A 22,997-nucleotide genomic window follows, 5' to 3' on the forward strand; every position below is an offset into this window, starting at 1 on the left:
GTGGTTGCTTGTCTGTGCCAACACAAATTACTCAAGAGAAGCTCAAAGCTGTTATTTAGAAAAAAATCCTTTTATTTAAAGTGAAAACATTGGAAAAAGTGTAAGTTAACCACTTGTCAGTGTGTCCAAGAAGCAAAATATATTCCTGCGGTTGTGTACAGTAGCTCCAGCATGTTGAAAACAGGATTTGCAAGTCTCTGCCTTCTTTTAGACCACCTGAAGACAGCTGCATGTACAGGGAGTTAGAGCAGTCGCTCGTAGAACAGGAGATAGGCTTGCGAGCTCAGCACTTTTGCTGCAGACACAGCTTGCACGTGGGTATCACTGATGTGGAACCACTGCCCTTTTACTGGTTCAGTTTCTGAAGCTGAGAAAGGAAGAATTCAGGAGTAAAAAGTTACAACAAGGAATGGTGGCAATTGGCTGCGGCTACTGTTCTGCACTAAGAAACAATCTGTGAAACATCTGTAACTATTTACCTTGAGGAGATTGGCCTCGAAGGACAAGATCAGAGAGATTGTTGTTCATGTTTCTCATTTTAGCATAAGCAGTGTAGTGCCCAGACCTCATTGTTCCACTATGTTCAACAACTCCATAGAGAGAGTACAGCACTTTTGTTTCCCCTTCAGCTACATTCTGTAAAAGCAAAAGTTTAGCTGAGTCGGTTGGGTACTGGGGGTTTGAAGAAGGCTAAAATGTAAATGCTTCACTTGGCTGCTGCTGAAGGGAAAGGTGGACATTACAGATTCGTGCAAGCACCACAGCTGTGATCACTGGAAGCACACCAACTTACGTAAGCTGCACCTGTGTAAGTTGCAAGGTACCCAGGATTATCACAGAAAATAACTGAAGCTTGAGAAGTGTTCTGCAGATTCTGCATAGCAGCTTAACCGTGAAAGCACATTAGAGCAGGAGTAAAGGAAATCTGATGGTTTCCCCACTTACTTTACACTTAGCTGTACAAAAAGGAGCCAAGTCTATCACTTCTGGAAACTTGATGTGCTTGTTAACCTTCCGCAGATTAAATCCACCCTTAGACAAAGCAGAGGAAAAACTCATGATGTTAGAATGTAGCATGTTGAACCCATGCCTACCTACTAAATGTTTAAGGATAAAGTTTCAACAATACCAAATTAACTTTACATTACACAAAAATGGGAAAAACATGACTTGTTTTTCCTCCTCCAATGCCCAAGGTTTTCCAGCATTACCTCCATGCCCCCCACATGCTGCACTGGAGTACAAGTTAAGATGTTTTTTCAGCTCTGAAGACAACTTAATGGTTGCAAAAGTGAAAATAAAATGAAATAAACCTCCCCAAAACTCCAAACAAACAAACAAACAAACAAAACCCTTTAATGTACTTATCTAACTATGAGGACATCTCTTGCTTCTCAGATACTGTAGCGATACCTAAGGATCTAACTTTACATTGCCAAGACTTGTAACTTCTACTCCCACCTTTTTCCAGTATCAAACTGGAGAAACAACATGGAAAATAAATCTTACATACTCAATTATGTTACAGTCTCTTGGAATGGGCTACACACATTCATTTTCTCTGTGAAACATTGTTTTTCATCTGCTTAAGGTCATCTCCCTTATTTTTCAAGTATTTTGACCAAAATATGAACAGGGAAATAATCATAGTATCAGTCAGGGTCAGAAGGGACCACAAGGATCATCTAGTTCCGACCCCATGCCATGGGCAGGGACACCCCACACTAGATCATGCTGGCCAGAGCCTCATCCAGCCTGGGCTTAAACACCTCCAGGGATGGGGCCCCAACCACCTCCCTGGACAACCCATTCCAGGGCTTCACCACTCTCATGGTGAAGAACTTCCTCCTCACACCCAGCCTGAATCTCCCCACCTCCAGCTTCATTCCATTCCCCCTAGTCCTATCACTACCTGAGATCCTGAGAAGTCCCTCCCCAGCCTTCTTGTAGGCCCCCTTCAGATACTGGAAGGCCACAATTAGGTCACCTCGGAGCCTTCTCTTCTCCAGACTGAATGTCTCCCACCCCCATTGCTCTTCTCTTTCAGAAAAGGTAAAGCCCTAAGTTAAAAATTTTCCAACAACTTGGAAAAAAGGCAAACCCTTTACTTCAGTCTCTAACAAATAAGACCTAACTTGCACTGCTTTCCATTCATCCCCTTTCCCCACCCCCCCTCAGTAAGGCTCCAAATCCTTTCTTCTTGAATTTTCCTGACCTGTTTTGCTATATTCACTTAGCAAAGGATCCTGCTCTATCTGTACTGTAAGAGTCCATAAACTGTGGTAGTAGAAGGAAACAATTTTTACTGAGATACTGCTTAATACAGTAAGCAATAACAATAGTGAGGGAATATACTGCAAATAAGCTCAGAAGACCATGTTTCCCAGGTAACTAATGGAATATTCTTCCAGGGAAACAATCCCCAACTCCTCAAAGGTCACATAAACCAATGCTGCGCACCAATGCTTTCCAAACCTTGGGAAAACAACCAAACCAACCCACAAACCAAAACAGACCTACAGGACATGAGAATATGCTAACATTAGTTCTAAGCTAAGCTAGTACTATGTGCAGATACATATTTATATACATACACACACACATATATATAACTGATACCATATTTTTGCATTATCAGTCTGCACTTACCTGTTGAAACCTCTTCAAGTGAAGAGTCAGAACAGGAGGAGCAAGAGAGATGAGCATCTGTTTTCTGGCATTAGTATAAACATACTTCTTTTCACCTGCAGAAAAGAACACCACCAACATCACAGCAAGAATTTATTCTCACTGTGTAACCTCTTACAACGTCCTCTACTACATCAACTGAGAAACCAAACATTCCCCTTTTTAACATCACGTTAAATGAGGATCTGTACAGCAGCTGCCATCGTGCAGATCCCAGATCACAAAAAAACAACTGCTCACATCATGAGCAGTGTCAATACAAGCAGGATGAATTCTTGCTTGCTCTCTACAACTCTAAAAATCAGAAATTGCATGTGGTTTTTACTGGCCTTCCCAGCAATATGATTTCCCCATGACTGTCACAGCAGAATTTTCACATTTGAGGAAGAACAGAAAAGTCACCTGCTGAACAGCTACTCCCTACATTCATCCACCTAATTTTTAGATTGAAATATACTCTATCTCCCTACAAACCCAAACCCAAGCCCCTCTGCTCATTCTTTCACTCCTGAGGTATTCTGTACCCAAACCTGTGAACCTACAGTTCTGCTTAGTTAAGAACTTATATTGATCTGGGCAAAAAGGGTTCTCAGAACCTACCTACTGAATACTAGTTGAATTTGTCCAAGTTAAGTTATACAACTATAGAGACTCCCACTTTACCCCACTCCCCCCACCTCCTTCACCCACCCAAGCAGCAGTTAGAACATATTTAAAGTTTTCTCTTAAGAGGTAATTTGTCATACTTTTTATGTTCTTCTTTGGTCCATAATGCATTTGTGTACATACATCACAGAGTAGTTTATTGGTCTCAGTAAGTTTTTCATTACGGGTAAACTGATACAAACAGTACTGGACTGAACCCTCTTCCAGGTTCAGATCTTCCCGGTTTGCAAGAGTACAAAATGCTCTTTCTGAATCTTCAGCTGATAATTCACATGTCTTGGTGGGAATACTTTGAAGGTCATCTAAGGTACTCAAGACGGATTCAGCATCGGCACCCAGGTGTAGTTGTGAAAAGTCAGTGGCTAGATCTTCCTCATTTTCATCACCCTCAACTTTTAAAGATAGGTTGTCAAGGCCATTGACCAACTTTACAGGAGAATCTAAGCCTTCCATGGGGAGATCCACGAGTGACTCATTTTCTACACACTCTTCTTCTGGCTTTCCTCTATTTTCATGCATGCTCTGAACTTCTGTACTACTTTCCTGTACACTCAAATTGTCTTCAGCTAAGCAGTGATCTCTGCAATCATTTGTTGATTCCTCTTCTTGCTTCACATCAGGAGTTTCAGAGTTAATTTCTGCTTCTGCTTCTCGGTTATACTCAACATCTTTTTCTGACTGTTCAGGTGCACAGATGTCTGTCAAGTGAAGAACCTTTTCTTGAAGTTTTTGCTGGCGGCGCTGGCTCTGCAGATTTGAATATGTAACATACAAAAAACACAAACCACAGAAAAGGTTTAAATAACATTCAGCATTTCTTGCCACTTCTTTATCAAGTTTTTTTCAGCATGCCACAGATTTAATGGGTAGGAGTAAGGAGAATAATCTATGATTCAATGATCAGAGGTGATGTATTGAATTTATCCTCCCTCACGTACAGTTCCCACTTCTCTTTATTACACAGCATCTTTGCCCAGGCAGCCAAGAGGGCCAATGGCATCCTGGCCTGCATCAGGAACAGTGTGGCCAGCAGGAGCAGGGAGGTCATTCTGCCCCTGTACACTGCACTGGTTAGGCCGCACCTCCAGTACTGTGTCCAGTTCTGGGCCCCTCAGTTTAGGAAGGAGGTTGACTTGCTGGAACGAGTCCAGAGAAGGGCAACAAAGCTGGGGAGGGGTTTGGAGCACAACCCCTATGAGGAGACGCTGAGGGAGCTGGGGTTGCTTAGCCTGGAAAGGAGGAGACTCGGGGTGACCTTCTTGCTCTCTACAACTACCTGAAGGGGGGTTGTAGACAGGCAGATGTTGGTCTCTTCTCCCAGGCAGCCAGTACCAGAACAAGAGGACACAGTCTCAAGATGCACCAGGGGAGGTTTAGGCTGGATGTTAGGAAGAAGTTCTATACAGAGAGAGTGACTGCCCATTGGAATGGGCTGCCTGGGGAGGTGGTGGAATCACCATCATTGGAGGTGTTCAGGAGCAGACTTGATGGGGTGCTTGGTGTCATGGTTTAGTTGTTTAGGTGGGTTGGATGCGATGATCTTGAAGGTCTCTTCCAACCTGGTCTGGTCTGGTCTATTCTATTCCTTAGGATTGTCTTTGTATCTTCTTAAACCTTTCTTATGTCTATTCTGTGACTATTCCTGCAGTCACTGACTGGAGAACAGCTTTTGGACACAAACTAACACTCCTTTGCATGGGCCACAAATTCCACACTCCTCCAGACACTACCCGATTCCCAGCGCGGCAACTTTTAACAGCAAAGAAATAGACTGAATTGGTCTTTTCACACTTGTGCATTTGAGTGAGACTGTAAGCTCTCACTCCTCCCTCTAACCTGAGGAAGCAAAAAGAATCTCTTCTAGCAGAATTTGCAAATGCTTCATTAATAAAAGGGAAATAGTTACCAAAACCAACCTTGGCTTGTTTTTTGGCCTGTTTCTTTGCTTTTTTCTGAAGGTGCTTACTTGGACCGGAGGGCTCATCTCTCTGCTTAAGATAACAGTCATTGTTTTTATCTTCTTCATCTTCAGATTCCTTTTCATTGGTTTGTTTAGCATTTCTCTCTTTTGTTATTTTTACTTTCTACAAGAAAAAAAAATAATTTAAAGAAAAAAAAAAAAAGATGAAGAAAGCCAGAAAACCCCCACAGAAACAGAGATGCTGCAGGAACAGTGTGGCCAGCAGGAGCAGGGAGGTCATTCTGCCCCTGTACTCAGCACTGGTTAGGCCACACCTTGAGTACTGTGTCCAGTTCTGGGCCACTCAGTTTAGGAAAGATGTTGAATTGCTGGAAGGTGTCCAGAGAAGGGCAACAAAGCTGGGGAGGGGTATGGAGCACAAGCCCTATGAGGAGAGGCTGAGGGAGCTGGGGTTGCTTAGCCTGGAGAAGAGGAGGCTCAGAGGAGACCTTATTGCTGTCTACAACTACCTGAAGGGAAGTTGTAGCCAGGTGGGGGCTGGTCTCTTCTCCCGGGCAACCAGCACCAGAACAAGAGGACACAGTCTCAAGCTACACCAAGGGAGGTTTAGGCTGGATATTAGGAAGAAGTTCTATACAGAAAGAGTTATTTGCCATTGGAATGTGCTGCCCAGGGAGGTGGTGGAGTCACCATCACTGGAGGTGTTTAGGAAGAGACTGGATGGTGTGTTTGGTGCTATGGTTTAGTTGATTAGATGGTGTTGGGTGATAGGTTGGACTCCATGATCTCAAAGGTCACATGCAACCTGGTTAATTCTGTTCTATTCTATATAAGTAAGGTGTTTTCATACAAGCAAACAAGAACTAAGGCAAAAAGCAAGCATGTACAATTTCTTACCTGATCATCTAGTAGAGGAAGTGACAAATCAAGGAAGGACTCATGGACCAAAGATACCTTTAAATAAATGTTCAAAAGTGCAATTTAATTTTGATTGGAAATGGCTGGCTCTCTATCAATAGGCTTATTAGTATTCAGTCTTGTCTGCATTTAATGCACATTTACACTTGTGCATACAAATTTAAAGCACACCTGATTTATCTTCACAAATAGCTATCCATGACCAAAATCTAGCAGTCATACCACATGAAAAAGCACAAAAGACTTTCACAAATTTCAGTTTTCTACTGGCTAGGATGTGAGAACCCAATTTAGGGTTCGGGATGGCTATCTGCAATCTGTCATGACATTCCGCTATCCCACTTGCTAACACTGTTAATTATTTTCAGGATGCATTATCCCAACAGTACCTTGTTGCCTGGAGAATGGTTAAGCAATCCTGCAGTCATCCCAGTGCAGGAAAGGCAAAAACCTAACCATTTGATGAAAACAAGGAAAAGCCCCTGGCAGCATACTGCTGGTGGCAGAACAATGAATACACTCTAATCTGCACCACTGGAAGGTGTTTACTAGGGATCTGAGAGTGATTTCTTCTGGCACAGGCAGCTTGCTGCTGCTGACCTCTTTTTTTGGAAGGCTTTTGAAAAGGTAAGTGAAGACAAGCCACGCCTCTCTCTGAAAAGCATGCAGCTAGTCAACACTTAAAAGTTTGACTGAAGCAAACCTCTTAAATTTCACTTATTTCTACATCAAGTTACTTTGGGGTTCTCTTGCAGATTACATGAAATTATACTCTAAGCTACTCAAAGCAGGCAGTTTACTTACAGTTCTGCATTCCTCACACATAATTGTACTGGTTAATTCTCCACCAAAGATTCGGTCTACAAAACTCTGTATTCCCTTTTTCTTTTCATATTCTGTGAATTGACAAAGTAGATAGTAAAGTTTAGTATTACATACAATATACTGGCAACCAACTCAGTTATGGCATACTGAATAGAATAAAAAGAGCAAGACACACGATGGAACGTGCTGGCCTGCTCTGTTTTCCCCAGGAAGTACAGCAAGATTCTTAAATAAGATTCTTTTGTGTAACACTTGCAGAAGACAGCTTGATTGAACCAACACCTTTACCACTTTCTCAACTCCAAAACATTTATCTGCTTTCTCAGAAGTACTGTGTGCCAGTAAGCATCACTGCCTTCTCTCAGGACTTAAGTGTCTGAACCTAAAAAATAAGCACCAATTTTTTGTCTGTATAAGTGTCCTACATAAAAACCCCATGATTTCCTCAAGTTATATTTTCAGTATGGTACATAGTCTGAATTTAAACTTGCCTTTCATCTTCTAACCTAAGTCATCTTGAGTTTAAGAATTCTTCCATTAACTGACACAAAAAACCCCTACCAAACAGTAAAGGAACAACGGTCCATGATGACTGAATAAACTGTTACTACATTAATCTGCTAATATTTTCTTTCATCATATCTGAAAGATTAAATATTATTTATTAATTAAATTATCATTAATTAGATTAACTTTTAGTATTTCTAGAATCAGCTCACACTTAAGACTGTTAGGAAGGAGAAGCCACCAAGTTCAATCAGACTTTTAACTAAGCAGATGAACACTACTCAGAGATACAGATATATTCACAGAATCACAGAATCATTTAGTTTGGAAAAGACCTTCCAGATCATCAAGTCCAACCATTAACCCAGCACTGCCAGGTCACCACTAAACCATGTCCCTCAGCACCACATGTATATGGCTTTTAAATTGCTTCAGGGATGGGGACTGTACCACTTCCCTGGGCAGCCTGATCCCAAAGGTATACAATCAAACATGTGTCTTTTAGTTGGCATTTCTAGTATGTAATCCAAAGAAATAGATTGCCAATGACCACAACATCAGTAACTGCTTTACCTTTAATTTTCTTTTTAAGTTCCTCTTCATTCTGTTTGTTAGAGTCAATCAGTGTCTTCAGTATTCCAACACTGATTTGCTGAAAATTTCAAAATAAATGCACACTGTAAGATTTCCTAAACTCATTCAGTTAGCTAGCACATTTTACCAAACAGGTTTGGGTTGGGTTTGTTGAGTTTTTGGGTTTTTTAAGGGAAAACTTTTATCTTAAGCAATTAAAAGAATCAAGACAAACAACAAATGCCTACAGAGACAAATTAATAGTTCCTGTGGGTATTAAAAAAATAACCAAGCGAGAATCAAGCCTGGGACTTAACATTGCAATTAGTATGTAAGAAAATCCATCTGAGGAGGAAACACTTTCCCAAGTCTAAACTGGAAAATAAAAATATCCACATGTGAGCCTTCGGGCATTTCAGAAGTTAAGAAAAAAAACACATTCTTTAGGGTGACAACACATGCTCCAAACCCACTTTTTCCTGTAGAAGTGTTGGACAACCTACTTCTGAATGACAACAGACATTTTGAATAGAATAGAATAGAACAGAACAGAATAAACCATGTTGGAAAAGACTTCAGAGATCAAGTCCAACCCTCATTGCTCTCTACAGCTCCCTGGGAGGAGGCTGCAGTGAGGCTGGTGTAAATAACTAGCATTAGGATGAAAAGAAACAGCCTCAAATTGTGTCAGGGGAAGGTTAGGTTGGAATTAGGAAAAATTTCTTTGCTGCAATAGTAGTCAGGGATTGGAAGAGGCTGCCCAGGGAGGTGGTGGAGTCCCCATCCCTGGAGGTGGTCAAGAAACCTGTGGCCATGGCACTTCAGGATGTAGTTTAGTGGTCATGGTAGTTGGGTTACAGTTGGACTTGATGATCGGTCTTTTCCAACCTTATTGACTCCATGATTCTATCACCCAACACAATCTAATCAACTAAACCATGGCACCAAAGGCCCCATCCAGTCTCTTCCTAAACACCTCCAATGATGGTGACTCCACCACCTCCCTGGGCAGCCCATTCCAATGGCAAATAACTCTTTCTGTGAAAAACTTCTTCCAAACATCCAGCCTAAACCTCCCCTGGTGCATCTTGAGACTGTGTCCCCTTATTCTGTTGGTGGTTGCCTGGGAGAAGAGACCAACATCCACCTGGCTACAACCTCCCTTCAGGTAGTTGTAGAGAGCAATAAGGTCACCCCTGAGCCTCCTCTTCTCCAGGCTAAGCAACCCCAGCTCCCTCAGCCTCTCCTCACAGGGTTTGCGCTCCAAACCCCTCCTCAGCTTTGTTGCCCTTCTCTGGACATGTTCCAGCAACTCAACATCTATATTAGAAGTGTTGAATTAATCAAAGCAAGCAAAGCTGAACCGTTCTACTTGATTTTTTTAGAAGGGCATAGAGAATAATCAGTACACCACTTCCCAAAAGACAGAAAAAATAATCACATTAGAAACTTACACACTGTGTTCAATATATGAAAGAGATATAGGCCACAAACTTTTTTTCAGAAGTTTTGTTAAGCTGTGAGAGTCATACCTGTGGTTGCTCCTTCACAACCCCAACACTCAGAGACTGCCCAGTTCTACAACTCTGTTGCTAGTCTGCTTCAATTAAATGCTATGGGCAGCACAAACCACTCTACAGAGGCTGACTTACCTCAGAAAGAACTCTCTTCCCTCAACAGAGGGGAAAATCTTTGTCTGTGGTATGAAGAAGAAAGGTATGCACAACTATGAAATTAGCACTCACTTGGATTTCTTCTGTTCTCATTCCATCAAGTAAGTAACGAAGCAATTCATGGCTGTCTTGCTGCTGGTAACCTTTAAACCGTATTGCTCTGTTTAAACAACAATTGTGAAGTGTTAACCAAACTTAAGAGATAAGACAAAGTAAAACCAATTCATATCAGACACAAAAGAATGAAGGCTCAAGCAAATATGCATATAAAATACATGTTATTTTCTAAAAATATGAAGCTAGCTAATCAGAATATGCCACAAGATGAATATCTCTCATCTTGCTTTTATTCATTTATAGTTTCCTCTTAACATGTTCTGAAGTAAGAGGATAAAGTAGTATATCAATTCCATATGCTCTGATGTGAGCTCAAGATGAAAACAAGGGAGAAAATTGACCTTCATTTTAAACAACAAACTTTTTTCATACCATGATGTACAGTTGCACAGATACTCACTTTTTACAAACCTGAGCAAAAAGTTCCTTAGGAGTGACTACCCCTTTTTTAGTCTCTTGCATTTCTGTCAGGAACTGATACATGGCTAATGTCAAAGGACCTGGCTGATCTAGTTTTACCAGCTGAGGCTCCTGTTTTAAACAAAAGCAACAAAGTTGTTTTGCCTTAATTTCGTGAAAGATCCTTCTGGAGCAAGTTTTTCCCTTATCCAAACATTTCAGTTCTTGAAAACATTACTGTAAAATACAATACACACAATTCCAAAATGGCAGTAAGTTAACCTGACCAAAACCAACCCACCTATGGAGTCTCACGATACCAAAACGCTGCGCTAAGCATCATGAATTATTTATAGCTTAGTTGCAGCTACAGATTTCTTGCTTTTATTAGGAAAACACATTTATTCAAATGCACAACCCTTCTTTCCCATTGAAATCTCTAACTGTAACAGCAGGTGCATTATAGTTAGTGCTGCAGACATCTGCTAGCTTCCTATCTTGCATTTAGCTGTGGCGTTATAGCAGACTTACACATTTTCATGCCTTAAAACAACTTAACCATAATGCTAAGTACTCCTTTGATGACAACCAGTAGTTAAGAGCACTGAATCACTGCTCTTTCGCTTGGAATCCAAGTCCTCTGCTGACTTCAGACGTGGAAGCAGCTTATGGGTGGAGCTCCCACTGAATTTACACCTTAATTTTGTTAGCATTTAGATGAAATGGATTTAAACTGCACAGATGAGTATTGCTTGTTTCATCAAGAGAATTGAAGGGTGGGAAGAAACACTATGAAGGCTGAAGATTTATACCATGGATAACTCAGGTGACTCAATTTTCACTGTTGCATCAGGCATTTTAGCTTCCTTAAGCAGCTCCCTCAGAACTGGAGTTTGTGATAAATTCTGTAGAACATAAAAGACAGGAGAAGATTGGCATCTGGGTAAGAAGAGGAAGAGCAACTGAGTTCCACCCATGATGGAATTTGCAGCAAGCAGATTAAGAGCATTTTAGTTTTCCCAAACACGGAACTAGAGTGGCAAGTACCACTCTAGCATAAATGCTAACAGTGTTTAACAGGTAAACATACATTCCATACAGCTAATGGGACTTGCAAGAGTCCTCTATATATATTACTTAGGGTGCAGAAAACCTAAATATACTATTCCTCTGCAGACTGATCTTCTGCCAGTCTATTTACTAATGCCTGTTTCTAAAAATCAAAAGGTAAGATGAAGTGTGTAATCTTTGCTTGGTTTAAAATATGTATGAAAAAATAATAAATCAAACTGTTTATTAAAACCTGCAAGTAGAGTGGGAGTTTCACTCAGGTAAAGCTTCAATATCAAGAACCAAAGAAAACAAGACTACTTGCAAGTTTCAACATACATGAAAGAGCGAGTTTATTCTATTCAAACACTTCCTAGCTTAGCAAGACACACAAGATGGCAATGCAATATGCTCCTCCTGTTAAGATTAACTTTGATTTGACTTCCTATTGCTAAGAGAGACATTTTTCTTTTCACTAAACACCCAGAGTCTTGGGGGATTCATTTCTTATATTCTAAGAGGTCAGCAAGGGTAATATGTCAGACTGCTTTATATTTTTTACTAAACTAGGAAGCTGACACGTTTGCTTTGCATCAGTGAAAGATGCCATCCCTCAAAGGCAAGTCAGTGTGCATTTTCCCTCAAAGCAAGTCTGAACCTGCAGCTCCATTTTTTTCATATTTCTTTGGGCCAACACATTATTTTCAGGAAGACTCCATCATTCCTGGCAGATTGTGCTGTTGTAAAACACTGAGGGCAGGGTTGATGTGGGCTGGGTTGTTTGGATTTTTTTTTGCTCTTTGAAGTTTAAGAAGCAGCAATAACTACCATACCTGCATCACTGCATTAAAGAAACACGTATTCCCCAAGTTACTAAGTCCTTTCACGGTCACTTCCGAGCTAGTACTTGAATGAGAACTCTCTTCTTTAAGTGAGATTTCTTTTTCTTGCTCATTTTTGCTGTCCTTTTCTACTTTTTTATTTTCAAATTCTTTGTTCTCTTCTTGTTGCTTGACTGAAAGAGTGAAAAACACAGTACATTAGGAGTGGGCTAGGACCAAGTTATTACAGGCAGCAGTAACCTATGCTGTTTAAAACTTTAAGATAGGATAATTAATTCTGCAATTGTATAAATTTAACACTACTGGTTTAGATTTAAAACTGGCTGTGTAAAAAGAGTTAAAAAGTAAACAAAATGAAACAACCACCAACAAAAAAAATTAAATATAACCCCCCCTGAAAACTCAGATCAGTGTGCAAGTTAAATGTGCAACTTGGGCCACAAGCCATGCACATCAACAAACTCTGAATCCCTGCATGTGTTATCTGAAACTTCATTCCTGTTTCAAAGTCACCTATGTTAGGGCTTCTGAGATAATATCTCTTTTAACATGGCACTGTTATCTGAAATTAAGTGCACAAGCTTCCCAATGTCAAAGCATGTTCATTACATGAGTCTTAAGATGAAGCTGGAAGGTTTATATTCTTCAAAACATTTTCCACATAATTAATTTGGTGTGCAGCTCAAAATTTCAATGACCTGTTTGATAAAACCATAAGGAACTTCTGGCTAAGTTTTAGAATAACACTCACACCTGTTCTGCCAGCTTGACAGTCTACTATTGATTAGGTAAATAGAGATGTGAGCCAAAACAAAGTAATGCCAGCTTGGAGAAAGCAAGGAAAACAGGCAATAAAGATGGACAAGATGCAGATGGACAACAGATGAAATACCTTGAAGGGACAACAACTGCACTCAGATATTCATCTATTTTCCAGTTCAAGCCTGAGAAGATAATTTTGGCAACCAATATGAAGTTTAAATATTAGACATACGTGTAGAGATGTATCTGGAAAATGCTGATCAAAACCACTCAAAGATTCTGATTCCTGTGGGAAAACCTCAGCTGATTCCAGAACAAATATTCAGAGACTCAAATATTCACTTGACATTGCTATATGGTTATGATGTATTTCCCAAGGGGCCAATACTTTCACCAGTGTAAGATAGTGTTGGAGTTTTTGATAGCCATAAATTATAGCATTTATTTTTATAGGCAGATTGTTCCAAGTTTTCTAGTGGATATGCCTTATACAGAACCAGTTTTGCTATTGCATAAACAGGGAACGAGTGTTTGCTGGGTTTGTTTCCTTTTAAACAAACACAATTTGCAGATAGACTGTAGGCTGAACATGCTATTTTAGAGTTCTAAATGCATGGCAGCTCAGCTACTTATACTAAATCTGCAGACCCAGCAGACAAAACTTTTATACTCCCTCCATCAGAAAATGTGCCTCAACACCTGGACACTTCATTGTTTCAGCTGATACATTCACAACTACCTATAATAATACTTTCTTAAAAAACAAATCAAATCATCCCTAGGCAATGACAATTCTCCTTCAGAACTCATCACAGACTGCACAACACTGATGAATAAACAGAGCACTTCTAAGTATTGAAATTCAGCTCCTTACTCACAGAACAACTGAACACTATGTATTTTAAAATGGCACAGTAAAACTGTATTTCTTTTTCTTCCTATTCCTATATTTCTGGTCTGCAAGTGTAGGAGACATTGAGCAACATCGTGGTCCAATTAGGTCCATATTACTTATGCTATCAGAATTCTGACAATTAACACATGAAAAAAAGAGAGAAAAATAAAATAAAGATATTAGCTTTTCACTTTACCATACACAAGTTAAACTTAATTTAGTTTATGTTCTGCATTTACAGTACTGTATACTGCACTTAAGGGGGCCTACAGGAAGGATGGAGAGAGACTGTTTACAAAGGCCTGCAGTGACAGGACAAGGGGCAATGGTTTGAAATCAGAGCAGAGCAGATTTACATTGGATGTTAGGAACAAGTTCTTTACTATGAGGATGGTGGAACACTAGAATAATTTGCCCAGGGAGGTGGTTGAGGCCCCTTTCCCTGGAGATACTCAAGGCGAGGCTCAACGAGGCCTTGGGCAACCTGGTCTAATTGAGGATGTCCCTGCTGACTGTGAGGAGGTCAGACTAGATGACCTTTGGAGGTCCCTTCTGACCATTCTATCACTCTATGTCTTTCTGATTTACTGTATGTGTACTGTAATTACTTACCTGTATGCAATGAGTCAGTACAAACTTGTTTTCTAATGCAATCCACAGTTTGGCCCAGTCGGCTCTTAGCATCATACGGAACTTCATTGTCACACATGTAGCACCTGTCTCCCCCCCCAACAAGGAAAGGCAATGAGTCCTACCTTTTTTTCCTACTGTTTATAAATCAATGCACAAACTTACAAAATTGCAAGACCTATTTTAAGATTTAAAAGTCTTAGAGCTCAACCTACTTCTGATCAAGAAAATAAAAGAGTTTAAAAACTATCTTTGCTAAACTATTTCAGTGGCCGAAGGTTGCAATTCACAAATACAAATTACAGTCTTAAAAGATGTGCATAGAAACCCTGTTGCAAGAAAAATAAATGCAGGGTAGAATTTACAAAAGTAAATAAATATCAAGAGAATAGGCCCTAAAGGAAATTACATAGGAATGCTACAGCAAGAACAACACTGTGAGTATTCTAGCCTAGCAAGCCCTTCATTATATTTAGATTGGATAAGAAATAAACAAGTGCCTTCCATTAGCCCTGCACACTTTTAGTGTCCCTTCATTGCTGATACAAAACTATTTCTCCCATTATGAGCAAAGAATTACATGATTTGGACACTAACAGCAAGCTCAGGGAAGTGGTGCAGTCACCATCCTTGTAGGTGTTAAAAATATGTGTAGACATGGGACATGTATTAGCAGGCATGGTGGTGTTGGGGTCACAGTTGGACTTGATGACTTTAAAGGTCTTTTCCAATCTTAATGATTCTAAGATTCTAATCTGTTTTAAATGAAATTGTAAGAGAAGCTGCAGTGGTAAACAATCACATAAAGGTAAAATTTTGCCAGAAAACAGCTGAAGTAGAGTTGTGTGCACCAACTTTGTCGTTTTGCCCAGTCAGCTCTTTGAAGAGATGACAACAGATATTGAAGAGAACGCAAATATTTCTGCACTTTGTAACACACTGCAGTTCGGAGGCACAAATGAATTTGGCAGATTTCAGGATTACTGTTAAGTCAGACTGTTTTCTGGTATCAAACACAGAGATCTGCAGCAAAGTGCTTCCCTGAATCTCTAGCATCCCTGGAATTAGCTGCAATTTTAACACTTCCTCATATCCCACTGAAAAACAATACCACAAACACAATAACAAAACCAAAACTGTCTCTTCCTAAACACCTCCAGCGATGGGGACTCCACCACCTCCTTGGGCAGCCCATTCCAATGGCCAATCACTCATCCTATGAAGAACTTCTTCCTAACATCCAGCCTAAACCCCCCCTGGTGCAGGTTGAGACTGGCTTGAGCTTGATTAGAATAGTGTTGGATGATAGGTTTGACTCAATCATATCAAAGGTCTCTTCCAACCTGGTTAATTCTATTCTATTTGTTTCCATGTGTCTTGGAATCCTGACCAAGCAAAAGCAGTAAAATATGAAGTCAAGGGCATTTACTAGTTGGTTGATTTCATCTTCAATCATGAAAAATTTCTAATTATGCATTTTACAAGAAACTAATTCAGCAAATCCCAGCAAAGACTGCTGGGATTTTCACGTGTGGAATTCACAAAGAAAAGAATATACAAATTATATTTCAGCCTCTGTTGCCCTCTAGCTGTGTCTTGTAACTGCTGCCTGACAAACTCACCACACACTCCAGTTGTCCAAACTGAGAACCAAGCAATGAGGGTCTGATCTTGGTGTTGAAGAATGCTTTAAAGCATGCTGCTCTTGAGAATTTCTGCCACAGCCCTACAATGTTGATAAACACAAGTGTCACAAAATCCAGTGGACTGTCAATTACACATACATAAAGTCAGGGTACAAACACAACATTAAAATGAAAACTTCTTAATTATATTGAACTAATTAGGATGGACAGATAGATCTCTATATCAAGACACTTCTTTCCAAAGAGAGAAAGGTAACTTACTGGGTGCATAATGCCTATAAAGTTGCCCAGGGACTGAGCATTGAATTTACAAATTCCATTTTGAACAGCTTGAAATACAAAATAGAAGAGAAACCTATTCAGCATTCAAAGTCTAACAACCTACTGTGAACAGACGGTGTTATTGTAAAGGTCAAATTAGAAGCATTAACAGGAATTTTTATTTTCTTACCAAAGTAATTTATACTTTCCTAGAAAGTCAGGCCTCAAGATGGTGTTCTAGCCTTAAGCCTGATAAATGCCATTGTGCCAAGCTGCCACTGTGCCAAGCTTCCAAGTACTTTATTAACAATTTAGAGCAGACATTTTTTTAATCACTACAGGATAAAAAAAAATCATTTATCTAGCACCAACTTTAAAGATAGTTTAATTAGAAGCTCCCTTGTTCCAGTGCATTATGAGGTACTGAAAGATATTAAGACAAATTAAGAACAAAACAAGAGATACCCTATGGCCACACTTTAGACATAACCATATCGAAGGGCTTTCATCAGTCTCCTCCTCAGATTTTTCTTGTGTCTTATTGTCTGCCTGGCAGTCCTGGCAAACGTGCCACTCCACATTTAGCAGTGCCTTTTTCAGATGGCCTTGCTCCAATCCTTTACGAACATGCTTGCACACGGGTTCTACAAAACAAAAAGGACAAGAAGCATGTAGGGATCATAACAAATGCAAATAGCAAAGAAACAGGTAGCAGCTGGGACAGGCAAAGAAACACTGACAATTTAGCAGATGTGTCAGAAAGAAACCCCAATTACAATGTAGGGATCACATTGCTGCAGCCTAAACTTCTGCATTACTACAGAAAAAAACAACAAAAATCCCCCAGCATGCCACTCACATCTACACCCAGGCAGAGAAATTCACCAAACTTTTGGAAACAAACCTATCTACTGTGTCAGGCTGTGGTTCCTATTGATTGTGGTAAGATTTCCACACTTCCTAGAGAGCAGCCACAGCCCACTACCATGGCTCTCAGTCGCCAAGGCACCGACCGGGCTGGTCTAGAAAAGTGAAACTTGTGGAAGTTAAGCTTACAGCTGCCTCAGTGAAATTATGCAGCAGACTATTGTGAACAACAAACAGTAGAGTCATCCTACTCATACCATTGGAATGGGCTGCCCAGGCAGGTGGTGGAGTCACCATCACTGGAGGTGTTTAGGAAAAGACTGGACGTGGTGCTTGGTGCCATGGTTTAGTTGATTAGATAGTGTTGGGTGATAGGTTGGACTCTATGATCTCAAAGGACTTTTCCAATCTGGTTTATTCTATTCTATTCTATTCTATTCTATTCTATTCTATTCTATTCTATTCTAGTATCACTTCACCTCACTTAGAGCTGCACCTTCAGATCCTGGTGCGAATTCCACCTATTTAACCAAACTCTGCTAGGGATGGTTACACTGAGAACAGGCTTCTCTTGCTAAAAGCTACTATCACAAGCTTAAGATCTTATTTCATTGTCATTTAACTTTTAAGGTCATTGGTTACATTCTCACTTGTGCAAAAAGAACCTGCCTGTAAGCCTAAGCCATGTACAGAGAAACTGACTGACAGATGATGCAAGTGCAAACTGATCCAGGTCGTTTCAAATATAAAATGAGGAACATTAATTTTTTCCCTTTTTTCTGGGTGTTGGTTGGTTGGTTTGGTTTGGGGTTTTTTGGTTGTTTTTTTTTTTGACAACATCAGTTTCTGAGACATTCAGTGAACTGTAGGCTGATGATCCTATTTGCAGTTACAAGTAGCTAAATTTGCAACTACAAGGTCAAACATCTGACGGTACAGAGTTACTTCCTGTCAGAAAAATCACAGAGTAAACAACTCTTGCTAAAAGAAAAATGCTTCATGTACTTTTTAGGGAAAAAAAAAAACATATTTTTGTGAAGCTATTATTAAGAAGACTTACATGAACTGTTTACAAAATTCAACTGTCCAAAGTCCTCTGGTACAGAAGCATTTTTATTACTCAGCATAACAGATCTGAATCTATCTTTGTTGAGGTCAAAGATTGCAAGATTACAGGCAATATTACAGCCTCAAGCCAGCAAACTCTTTATGAACTGAAAATGGTGAAAAGTTTTGTACCTACAGTTCTGTGTGTGCCCAAGATCATCGTATTTCACCACAGTGCAAATGCTGGCCAATAAGAAACAAATAAAGTTCAGTAAGGACAAGCGTAGTGTCCTGCATCTGGGGAGGAATAACAGAAGGCACCAGTACAGTCTAGGGGTCATCCTGCTGGAAAGCAGCTCCATGAAGAAAGACCTTAGGACAGCAAACTATCTATGGGTCAGCAATGTGCCCTTGTGGTCAAGAGGGCCAATGGGATCCTGGGGTGCAACAAGAAAAGTATACCCAGGTCTAGGCAGGCTCTCCTCTCCCTCTCCTCTGCCGTGGTTAGATCACCCCTCCAACACTGTGTCTCGTTTTGGGTTCCCCACCTAAAGAGAGACAGGGACCTGCTAGAGAGAGTCCAATGGAAAGCTGTGAGGATGACTGCAGGAGCTGAACATTTCTCCTATGAAGAAAGAGTGAGAGAACTGGGGCTGTTTAGTCTTGAGAGGAAAAGGCTGAGAGGGGATCTTATCAACGTCTATAAACATCTGAGAGGTGGGTGTCAAGATGAAGGTGGTGGTCTCTTTTCCAGTGACAGAACAAGGAACAACATGTACAAGGTAGAACAAAGGAGATTCCACCTAAATATGAGAAGACACTTCTCTTTGGTCAGGTTGACAGAGCATCGGATCAGGCTGCCCAGAGCAGCTGTGGAGTCTCCTTCTACGGAGACTTTCAAAACCTGCCTGGATGCGTTCCTGTGCAGCCTGCCCTAGGTGATCCTCCTTTGGCAGGGGAATTGGACTAGATGATCTCTAGAGGTCCCTTCCAACCCCTAACATTCCATGATTCTGTAAAATGCAGATATTTAGACCTCCAAGTCTTTAAAAAACCAAAACAATACAAAACACCCAACCAAGCAACACAAAAAGCCCACAGGTTTCATCTACAACTTCCCCCACGCCCCCCCAAACAAACCTTTTGTATATTGCCACTGCTATTGCTGTGGAATTATTCACCAACAATCATTCTTAGTTTACATCTGTAGCTTTAGAGGACCTTTTGGAGGTAAGCTTGCCTTTTGTTAGCCAAAAAAGTAAGACACCATCAGCAATTACACCATAACTAATTTCTTTGCTGGACAAAATGAGGAAGAGTCACAGCAAACATTGATCTTGACTCCAGCAGACACAAAAACAACCACCACCACCACCCAACCAACCAACAAACCCCACCAACCAAGCAACCAAACAAAACCCCAAAAAACACAAGAGGCAGACACTACCACAAGACCAGGATAACCAGGAAACCAAAGAAGAGTAAACTTGAGTTTAAAATAAATGGGCCAGCACATCAAGTCTCCTGGCTAAAACTCTAGTATGCTCATTCCCAGATCAAACTCATTTTCCTGCTCAGAATCAGCAAAATCATGGGCAAGACACAACAGGAGGAGAGGAAGAGAAAGAGGAAGAGGTTAAAACCCAAAAGCACTGTGACTACAGAGCTAAGGCAGCAAAGGCCAGTACTAAGTTAGCTGCTAGTGCAAAGACAAATGACACAAAAAAATCACAGCAATTTCAAATCACAATCTTTTTTGCTGAAGCGAGAATCTTCTGCAATAGAACCTTCACTAGGAAAAATGCTACTTAAAGCTATTACAAGCTGAGCAGCTGACTCTACAAACTCATTATATTAAGGAATTTAATCTGATTCAACATGATCTGTGTGTCAGTAAAGAATGCTGTGTCTTCAAAGAAGTGTCTTGGGTTTACTGAAAACCAGAAACTAGTCCTAGTTTTCAAGATAGGATTATTTTTTCAGCACATTCAGAGAAGCAGCAGCACTAATGCCTCTTGGCAGACTTCGATTTCAATTACACAATCCAACACGTTTGCAAATGAGACTTCAAAGCCAGTGACTAGCGTAAAGGCCTTCTAATATTAATGAATTTTCAGGTCCTTTTTGAAGTTAAAACAAACATTAGGACCACAGCTTTCTCTGAGGAAACATACTCAGCCTACCTGAAGGCTCATCAGACTGTGACGTTTTGTCTTTGACGCGTTTCTTCCCCATATTTGTAGTCTGTAATTTTTCTTACACGGAACAGTGACCTAGCAAAGAAAAACAGTATATTAGGAAGCAGGTTTTGGGTCTGCTTGTTCATTGCTAAACAGTAAGTGTTTTCTGTGGTAAAGATGCCCCATGAAAATCACCATCATGAGCACAGGGAAAATAGCAACCTAACCACAGAGCTAAACAATGACTATATACTTACAAGACAGAATAAGCCAAGAAAGCCACCAAAAGAGCTAGTAAATATAAATAGTGACTAGCTAAGGGCAGCTTTTTAAAACTGAAAGATGTTAGTAGTAGCTGTTACATTATTTAGAAAGCAAGCTGGTCTAAAATCTAGGTAGTTTAATTTGACACTTTCAAAAGAAAATAATTATACTTCAATGTGAAGTAATTGTAGCTGTTGCACAGGAAAGATTGCAGCATGAATTATAAAAAATAAAGGATTTAAAACCTTAAATCAAAAGCACTGCACAGAGAAAAAAGATGGGAGACTTCAGTATCAAACATGCTATACATCTTTAGGACCTGTACTTTAGCTAACTAACAAGACAGGCATTTCAGGAAAAAGAATTAGGTTTGTTCCAGTTAAATCTGGAAGTTCTTTTGCAATTCCAATCTGTCAGATTTCCTTAATGCAAATTCCTTCTGAGTCTGACACATGTAAATACTCAAAAATATTTGAAAACAGACAGACCCTTGTAGCGTGATCTACCACTAAAAAAATCCTACAAGAAGTGCTTGACTACAAAAAATCGGTTACTGCACATATGGTAGGACAGTTTTAACTTCTAGTCTGCAGCTCCTGCAAGGTTCTGCCTTATCTCATAAAAGATCATTCAAAAAGATCAGGTAAACTTAAAAACTGATGTGTGCCATACAACGGAAAACAAGCGAACTACAAAGGTTCAAAGTCTATGTAGTCTTATGCAGCCTTTGCAGGCTGGCCTAACCCTGCTGTCCATCCCTTACGTTAGCAAAGCAGTAAGTCTGACCTGTAGTATTTCTCCTTTCTAAATAATTTCTTAGTTTACAGTCAGCAGCACACCAGCCATAGAGAACAGCTGCCTGCACGGAGCTGTCACAGCCGAAAATCAAAGCCAGCTTAAGAGAATGGAAGAAATTAGAAGGCAGTTCTTCACAATGAGGGTAGCAAAATACTGGACAGGTTGCCCAGAGATTCAGTGAAGGCCCCATCCCCAGAGATATTCAAGGCCAAACTTGATGGGGCCCTGATCTAGTTAAAGATGTCCCGGCCCACTGCAATGGGGTTGGGCAAGTTGACCTAAGGGTACCTTCCAAACTGATGTACCCTATGATTCTATGAATTAGAGAAAAATAAACAGTTTAAGTATGACACAAGAAGACTTTTGATATGAAAAACTTTTTAGAAAGATGTTTTTTGGGCAGATTATCCACCTGTTAAGTGACAGGCCAGCCACTTCATCAGGAGTGGAATTAGTCACCTTTTGCAACTTAGCATTCAATTTGCTCACAAACACCAGCTCATCTAACAAACTGCCTCTACAGTGCAGCATTCCACAGAGAGCTACGCGATTTTGTAAACCACTCTAAACCCTTAAATTCCTTTCCAAACTGACGCTGCTCCTGACAAGAAAGAAGGACAGCTATTTAAATTAACCCACGCTGTGTGTGGACAGACTTGTCTGACGGGCTCGTCACCAGCCTGTTCCACGAAACAGCCCACACCAGGAAAAAACCTGCACAGCCCCATAGCTGGCGCAAAACCCGGCATCTGTATTTATTTCTTTTAAATAAGGCAGAGCGCTCCACAGACGACAAAACGTGACACGGGGAAAATGCCCACAGCGGCAACGCCAGGGAAGCTGTAGGGGAGGGGCGGGAGCCTGCCCCGGGCAGCAGGCCGGGCCCCAGCGGCCCCGCCGGCACTTCCTCGCTCTAGGGCAACGACGGGGAGCACGTGTGCCCCGAAAACTCAGCACAACCCGGCCTAGGTGCTCGGTTAAGCGCAGCACGGCCAGCCTGACCCACGTGCTCCCCGTCCCCGCCGCCACGGAGCACACCGTGCTGCACCGCCCCGCCTGCTTCCGATTGGTTTGCGTCCGACTCCCGCGCCTTCACTGACAAGCGCCGCAGCCAATAGGGATAGCCAAGTGTCCCGGCCGGAGCGGAGGTTGCAGATCGTCGGAAGACCGACTCCCGGCGCAGGGGAAGGAGGGCGGCCGTGTTGGTAGGAGAGTGACAGCAGTACTAGGGGGCTTCCATCCCTCACCTGCCGGTGCTGCGGAATGAACAGCTTGGTGGCGCATGGCTCCGTCTCGGGGTAGCCCGGTAGCTTCACCTCATCCCCAGTCGGTTGAGCGACGGTGACCGGCTGCCACACGCTCTTCCGGCGCGTTGCATTGTGGGCCCGTGAGGACACGGCCGGGAAGGGAACGGGGGTGGGGACGTGACTGCGCATGCACGGGCACCTCGCACCTCCCCTTCCGCCTT

At 41.2% G+C, this 22,997-nt stretch overlaps 1 protein-coding gene across 1 annotated transcript; it reads right to left on the minus strand.

The window, feature by feature from the left end:
- Nucleotides 1–71: 71 nt before the first annotated feature.
- USP16 (ubiquitin specific peptidase 16) lies at nt 72–22,926 on the minus strand. The gene is made up of 18 exons (XM_054165969.1): nt 22,777–22,926; nt 20,471–20,560; nt 16,839–17,017; nt 16,089–16,192; nt 14,449–14,552; nt 12,171–12,352; nt 11,100–11,192; nt 10,289–10,419; nt 9,844–9,931; nt 8,099–8,177; nt 6,998–7,089; nt 6,173–6,229; nt 5,271–5,438; nt 3,435–4,101; nt 2,650–2,744; nt 946–1,032; nt 480–636; nt 72–367 (listed from the first exon to the last, which is right to left on the minus strand). Exons 2-18 carry the CDS (start codon nt 20,520–20,522, stop codon nt 243–245), a joined length of 2,460 nt encoding a protein of 819 aa, XP_054021944.1. The 5' UTR covers nt 20,523–20,560; nt 22,777–22,926; the 3' UTR covers nt 72–242.
- Nucleotides 22,927–22,997: the final 71 nt, after the last annotated feature.

This window comes from Dryobates pubescens, chromosome 12 (assembly GCF_014839835.1).
Source record: "Dryobates pubescens isolate bDryPub1 chromosome 12, bDryPub1.pri, whole genome shotgun sequence".
Lineage (NCBI taxonomy): Eukaryota > Metazoa > Chordata > Aves > Piciformes > Picidae > Dryobates > Dryobates pubescens.

Coding starts and splice junctions, on each gene's coding strand:
- USP16 (XM_054165969.1), bottom strand. CDS start 20,522: ATGGGGAAGAAACGCGTCAAAGACAAAACGTCACAGTCTGATGAGCCT. Junction 12,353..14,448: donor TACTGACTCATTGCATACAG/GTAAGTAATTAC, acceptor TCACTCTTTCAG/TCAAGCAACAAGAAGAGAAC. Junction 11,193..12,170: donor TCTTTAATGCAGTGATGCAG/GTATGGTAGTTA, acceptor TATGTTCTACAG/AATTTATCACAAACTCCAGT.